General features: G+C 34.5%; 1 protein-coding gene across 1 annotated transcript in view; it reads right to left on the minus strand.

Moving 5' to 3' along the window:
• The window catches only part of LOC119829623, a 13,821-nt gene extending 8,198 nt beyond the window's left edge, over positions 1-5,623 (minus strand). The window contains exons 1-10 of the mRNA XM_038352270.1: positions 5,456-5,623; positions 4,893-5,051; positions 4,352-4,486; positions 3,857-3,980; positions 3,207-3,333; positions 2,570-2,695; positions 2,197-2,328; positions 1,469-1,603; positions 1,095-1,150; positions 447-596 (exon numbers count right to left, since the gene is read on the minus strand). Coding sequence (XP_038208198.1) covers positions 447-596; positions 1,095-1,150; positions 1,469-1,603; positions 2,197-2,328; positions 2,570-2,695; positions 3,207-3,333; positions 3,857-3,980; positions 4,352-4,486; positions 4,893-5,051; positions 5,456-5,623 — 1,312 coding nt within the window. The remainder of the gene's footprint in view (positions 1-446; positions 597-1,094; positions 1,151-1,468; positions 1,604-2,196; positions 2,329-2,569; positions 2,696-3,206; positions 3,334-3,856; positions 3,981-4,351; positions 4,487-4,892; positions 5,052-5,455) is intronic.
• Between the last annotated feature and the right edge of the window lie 1,912 nt (positions 5,624-7,535).

The raw sequence follows: 7,535 nt of genomic DNA on the forward strand, positions 1-7,535 counted from the left end.
AAAAAAAAAAAAGAAAAAAAAAAAAGAGAGATTACAATGTAGCTGCATATATAATCTGTCACAGATTGAACAGGCCAACGATTGTGTTATTTCATTTTTGTTCATGTATTTAAACTTATTATAAATCTGTTTATATATACTTATATGTTAATTATGTACGTATGTGTGTATGTCTGTATGTGTATAATATGTATGTATTTAAATTTTAAATACCATCACCAAATTTTTCTAAATTGCCTTATTTTTGCTCACCTTCTATTTTATATATTCTTTTTTTTCCTTTTACTTTAAGGGTTGCCTGGTAGAGATCGCTACCTAGCGATAAGGCCGCCTTTTGCTTATTTATTGTTGTTCAGCTTTTCTTTATTTTGTTTTTTATGAGCAATAAAGAATTTCATTTCATTTCATCCATGACTCACAGAAAAATTTAAACCGTCAATGAGTACCGTCAAAACTCGTCAGCTGCTGCATCTCAGGCGGTGCCTTCCTCTGCAGCCTGACCACACAGTTGGCGAGGGAGTAATCCTTCCGCCGCGCGGCAGATGTTATGGAACTCAGTTCGACCGCGTGGGACGAAGCATCCGGGACACTTGAAACTTTTTTTTTTGTTAATATTAATGTTATAATTGGCAAAGGAGCTGGTGGGTTGCGTCGTGGTAAACGCTATCACAGCTCATAAACATTTGCAGAGGCGTAAGGCTATTTGCAAAGGCCTTACGTCTCTGCAAATGGATTACCGACTTTTAAAACCCACCAATCACCATGCCAAATACAAGTTATGTATTTTAAAAAGATTCAATATTTTTCAATAATTAGATCAATCATGTTGGTTAAAATCCTCATTCTTATTCAAGATATCAATTTTCCTTTAGTTTGCGAGTATACTTATCCAAAATGATGAATGAAAATGGTTGTAGCATATTTTAGATATCATATGATGGATATGATAAAATTTTCTATATATTAGGATAATAATTTTATAATTTAATGACTTATTAATTAAAATAAATTTTCGAGTGCCGAGTGATAGGGCCGGGCCCTAATTTTAATTTTGTTTCACAGCGGATTGATAGCTTGTTACAATATTTAATTACCGTGGTCGTTTATTATTTTAGAAGCAGTTGCTGCAGCCATCTCTCTATCTCGTTCGCTGAAAAAAAATTCACCAATATTTACAATTTTTTTTAATTCTGAAACCAAAGCTGCTAGGTATAGTAGAAGTCCAATGCCTGCAAAAATACGTTATAATGTAATTTTCCAGTTTGACTGTTATTACTAATTTTCAAATTACAATGTTTATTTACAAAAAATATGATTCATAAAGCCGATACATATATTCAGCTATGCTGCGTTAGACATTAGATGTTTTTCTTTGATTATAGGTAGGTAATTTCATAAGTATAATATATTTTTAAGACCACAAAGTAAAATAGCTTTAATACGTCATTCGTCAAGCAAGAGCACTCACTGTAAGTCTATCAAATAGCCAGCGATGCTTTTCGGGGACCGTAGCAAGGCGCTCGTGCCGCGTATGCGCAATTCGCTGACCGCTCGGAGAAACTCGGCTATCGGCAATTGAGAATTTGGTTGTAAGCCTAGTTGCCTTGGAAACAAGATAAAGTTTATTAATAACAGTATTATATTATCTGAGATTGTTAAAGGCTTCTCTTTAATGACGAGAGGCCACAGAGGTTTATCATCACAAACCAGTGCTGTTTTGGCGGGAAAACGAATAAAAAGGAACCATTTCTATTTATTATCTTCCACAAAGATACAACAACCGTAAAATATATAAAAATATATTTACATAATAAAATAATTACGTGTTCCTACCTAGGTGTAATTATATTATTTTTTCACAAAATTTTCCGTCGGAATATATCGAAATATCATGCGAAGACGTCATGTTTCGAAAAGTTCCATAATCACATCAATCAAAAAAAAATTAAATCCGATAATAAAAATAATTTATACACCTAAGCCATTTCACCGTTTTGAATAAAGAAAAAAAGAAAAATACTATCTTACTTATATTATAAAGCCGAACGTTTTTATCTTTGACATGAAAACCGTAGAACAAATTTCGATGAGTAAAATTGTTATAATTACAGTTTGATAGCCATAGAAACAAATAGTATGCTTTGTGTGCAATAAATTTATAAAATGTTTATACAAAACAAAATGAATAGTACCAACCGGAGACAAACATCGGTATCCCTCGCAACACTGAGCGAGTCTACGGGCAGTTCCCGAGCCGCGCGAGCGGCGCTCATCAACTCTTTAAACTCTTGGTACTCTAGCTTCTGGTCCCGATTGCTATCAAAATATCTACGAAAATACCATATATTTAACAAATCATTTAATGGAGCAGGGTGACTCACTTGCAGGTAGGTGGTAATCGCCGCCCAAGACCATTATGCCCAGTCTATGTTAAAATTTCATTGCCTTTTTTGTGAGTCCATTTTAAAAAATCCTATTAACATCAAACTCGGAGAAAGAAACATAATGAAGATATAATTAAATAAGACATATCATGGTAAACAATAATTTAATGTAAAATTTGATAAACCTGAATATATATCTGCATCTAAGTTCAGCTGGTGATCCATTATGTTGAGTGAAGGGTTCTAAAGCAGCTGTCCACAACATCAAGTCTAAAAACGATAGTCCACCTCGACCCGATATGTCTGCAGCCCTAATATATAACCAAAAATTACTCAATATATGATCTTTTAAAATAAATATGACACGTGAGTTAAATAATGACGGCATAAATCATGCAATACTTTTTTATGTCTTAGCGGGCAACTGGCAACCATTGGCGGGACACCTGTATAAAGAACCCGATATGTTTGTTATTATATTGTAATTATATGCTTTTCAAAGAAGGCAAAATCAATAAATGATTGTTTTAACTTAAAGGATGTTCCATATATAAAATTTGTGAGTATGGATGGATGGATTAATATATGGATGTTTGTCACTCTTTAAAACACAACACAAAACAGGTAATCGTATCTGTATGGAATTTGGTACTGAGATAGTCCGGATTAGCACAAAGGCTACTTTTTACGCGACTACCACGCGATAACCGTCGTGAGTTCACAGCTAGTTAAGCAATAAAGCGTAATTCGTGATGCATTCCGTGATCCTTTTCTTCCACAAATAAAAAAGCCATAAAAAACAACTTCAACTATGAAACTTACCTGTATAAATTGGAACATTGTGATTTCTGCCAGCCCAAGTCTTGCATGAACTGTGTAAATATATAAGGGCTCATGTATAATGCTGGGTACACTAGAAAAATGAACTCTGTGTACAAGCGGATTTGATCTGTAATTTGTAGACCAATGAATGAAAACAATCATTGACATAAGAATAATGTTATCCTATTTTTTGTAATATTTATGAGTGGTATTAACTATTTAGAGCGAGCTTAGTTTAAAAATTACTCTATTCAAAATATTGTTTTAATGATAAAAGCCCAATGGACATAAGGTGTGCCAGAAACTGATATTCCTTCAATATCGCTAATTAATTTATGAATATTATAGCTCAGTGGTGAGGACCTTGGACTTCAAAAACGATAAGTCGGGGTTCGAGACCAGGTGAGCGGGCAGGAAATAACTTGATTTTTCAATTTATCTGCACATGTGGATAACAAACCACTGCTCGAAACGGTGAAGGAAAAAACATCGTGGAGGAAACCGGCATGTCTGAGAATCAAAACATTCGACGACATATCACATCTAACAACCCGGACTTGGGCAGCGTGGTGGAGTATGGCCTAAACCCTCATAGGAGGCTTGTGTCCCAGCAGTGGGTACATGATGATGCTAATGATGAATTTATGAACCTTCTTTCATATAATTAGCAGCTTGGAGCAGCTGACAATGCGGAGACGCGAGCGCTACCGCTCCAGCCGCCACTTCGACACCGATTAGTACATTATCTTCACATATCTCGACTAGGATTCCTGGCTCGAATTCCTGAAAAATTGAAATTATTCGATTGACTATCTGTTACCCGCGACGTCGTCTGCGCTGTTATGAATATATGAGTACTATGAAGATGATATTATTAAATGAAGATAATGAACCAGATGATTAGTATCATCCTTTTTTATTAACACGCTCTTATTAGCTTCATCTATATTTTGTATGTATGCAACCGAAGTCTTTAGATTACACTTTGACCTGATTTAATTCAATTTTTTTTTTATCGGTGACAACACAATTATTTAAAGTGTTTATATTACTAGTCTGAATAGGATCGTCAGGATTCAACAATATAAATAGAGTGTACACTATAGAACTATTCTGGTTGTATTGAAAACAATTCCAACCAAAACATCCAAGTCCTTAGGTAATACATCCCCAACGGCCATTTGCGCGAATATCGCTAACTCCGGACTACGAAGATTGGTGTGTGCTCGCAGCCTCTCTAGCTCCACCATTGTGAACCATTGCAGTCGATTCCTTATACCCTGGTATAATTGTAACTATGAGTAAGGGCTTATGAGTAAGGCAATGTTTAACGAACTTATTTTATAGTAATAATATATAATAATATCTTCATTTAATCGACCAACTATGAAGACTCATTTTGTTAGTAACAATATGCTTAAAAACTATGTTAGTACATGAAATTAGAAATTATCTTATATACCATTGATGCAAATAATTTACAGCAATGGTTTACATATAGACAATCTAATCTACTTGCAATACATTTTAGAATTGTATTGTTATTTTGCTCTGCTGCTTAGGTTTACTATAACTTTCAAAAACTTAACATCGATTAAAAATATCCAATGAAATGGAAACTTACAGTTCTAAATTAGGAAAAAAAGCTAATAAAAGTCCTTCAAAATAACATTCGAGTACTGTTACCGCTCTGTGCTTAACCCTCTTCTTTACATCTGATTTAATAGCGACTTTGTATACAGCATGATACACACAGGTGAGGGTGTGGTTAGGGAGCCAGATCTTGTAGACTCGTAGTGGGTGACACTGGGCTGATGAATCCATGCCAAATATCTTAAAAAGAGACTGTACGTATCAGTCACTGTGAGTAACTGTAAATGTACCTAATATTGATTCTTTCAAGGCAAAAACAAAAAAATATTACACCTTAAAACCGACTTTGCGTACGGAGTTTTATTCTCATACCGTAATTTTAGATTTTATTAACTTCTTAATCACTGCATAATTGTTTCGGTGTGTATGAATATTCATCATTAGGTACCTACAACTGTTAAATCATTTTCATACGGTTTTGTGCGCCTAACGCCGTTGTGGTCGGTTTTGCAACTGTAAACTTATTTAAAGAGCGAGAGCAGAGCGTGCACAGAATAAGTTGATTTTCCAATTACTACTGGTATACCACTTTGAAAATCTAAATACACTAATATTAATACTACACCCCGTTACAAAAAAATGTACCAATCAATAACCTCAAAATGTAACTTGTGCGCCGTGGCTTTCCAGCAGCTCTTATCTGTTTTGCAAGACGGTATCCAATACTCTCCATTTGACTCTTTGCTCAGAAGATATGCTCTTTCGTATGGACAATATACCAATAAGGAAACAACGTCGCGTATATCTTTGTAGTTTTTAAACATGATTTTAATTTGTATGGTGAAATTTTACATTCAAATCTAGGTACTGGTAATTTTTTAAATGCCTTGACCCGTTTATCTTCGCCAAGATAGTTAATGTGAAATTGTCATGTCATCTGATTTCTTCAATATTGATGTCATGTTATTGTCATAGTCTAAGATGCTTCTAAGAATGGTCCTTATTTCGAAAGTGTGTGTTTACTTGCAGTAAAATAAAAAAAATACAGTAATATACTTCAGGATATATAATTTCTAATTTGTTAGTGTGATGAAAACATTATGCTTCATTGATACGAAAAAAATTACAAAGATATCTACTAATGCTTTAGTGATTGATATACTACATATCAATCACTAAAGCATTAATTTAATAGCGACTTGTTTTTTAGAGGATTCGTTGAATGAATTTGAAGTTCCTTAGAAAATGTATGGAGCAAATTTTAAGGCCGCATCTTATCATCGACTTATTATATCGATAGAAGAATCTTATGCAGATGAGATAGAGCTAAAACATTTGTGTCTATTAAAGCGTTGTTTATAAATATTGTAAGTTTGTTATATTATTGTGATTTCCGAGCGCTATAGACTATCCCTACTATTATTATAAATGCGAAAGTAACTCTGTCTGTCTGTCACGCTTTCACGCCTAAACCACTTAACCCATTTTTTATGAAATTTGGTATGAAGATAGAACTGAACTTGGGAAAGGACATAGGATACTTTTTATCGCGAAAAAAGGGTAGAAAGGGTTGAAAAAGGGGATGAAATTTTGTATAAAAGTTCGTTACTGTCAAACCGATTTTGATGAAACTTGGTATGAAGATGGAGCTAAACTGGGAAAAGAACAAACCATACTTTTTAATGCGAAGAAAATACTCCTTACCATGTCGCGCGATATAAGCGAATTCTACGCGGGCGAAGCCGCGGGCAAAAAGCTAGTAATATGTTATGAGGCACGGACGAAGCAGGAGTGAAAGTGAAGTCCCGTGTCCTCTAGTGGGGTATGGGATGGATGACATATATCTGTTCCAATGATCGATTTTATTTATATACAAGTTGCTGAAAGCCTTCTGTATTCTGCTAGACCGAGACATTTATTAGGCTCTACCGGGAATCTAACCAGGGACCTATCGGTTCTACGGTCACGTGTAAACCGCTGTACCAAGAGGCGGTCAATATAAAGCAGCAAAGCTGGAGTGGATCGCTAGCAATTTAATAATTATAAAAAAGGAAGCACTCCATTCTTCTAGCGCTGTCGTATAAAAGTAACTAAATTCTAAAAAATATTTAACATATATAAAGTTGTAGTAAAAAAACCACAGATGGAGCTTTTAAAACGAAAACAGTTATCCGAAACTTTTGTGCTTCGAAGTTTAGTTTAGCAGGTAAAATGAAAACAATAATTAAAAATTACATTAGCAACATTCGTGATTCAAAATCGTCATTTATAACAATGTTGGGAATCATAATATTATGAAAAAATATATAGAAAGTACGGCTTACACTACAATTTACGTTAAATTACACATTTTAACAACATACAAAACGTATAGCTGAGTATACATACACGTCAAGTGACGTCGAGATCACGCCACTTTTCCAGGGGTCTTTCTTCGTTCCTATTGGCTAAGGTCCCCATCCCACAGCGAATTGCGACATAATTCAAATTCTTTATGTCAAAGTTTGAAAATCGATTATTGCTGAATCGAGTTTCGTTGGTACGAGTTTCTTTGGCAATTTTTAGGCCATCGAAAAACGCAAAAACACATTTCACTAAAAAAATAACCATAACAAGTTCTTAATTCAACTCCAGACCGTTAATACAATTTAACGAATGTAGTAACTAGAATCTATCGAATAACGTGAATCGATTTTTTGACAGGTCTGCATTGTTGACGCAGCAGCACGCCACACT

Source organism: Zerene cesonia, chromosome 1, assembly GCF_012273895.1.
Source record: "Zerene cesonia ecotype Mississippi chromosome 1, Zerene_cesonia_1.1, whole genome shotgun sequence".
NCBI classification, from domain to species: domain Eukaryota; kingdom Metazoa; phylum Arthropoda; class Insecta; order Lepidoptera; family Pieridae; genus Zerene; species Zerene cesonia.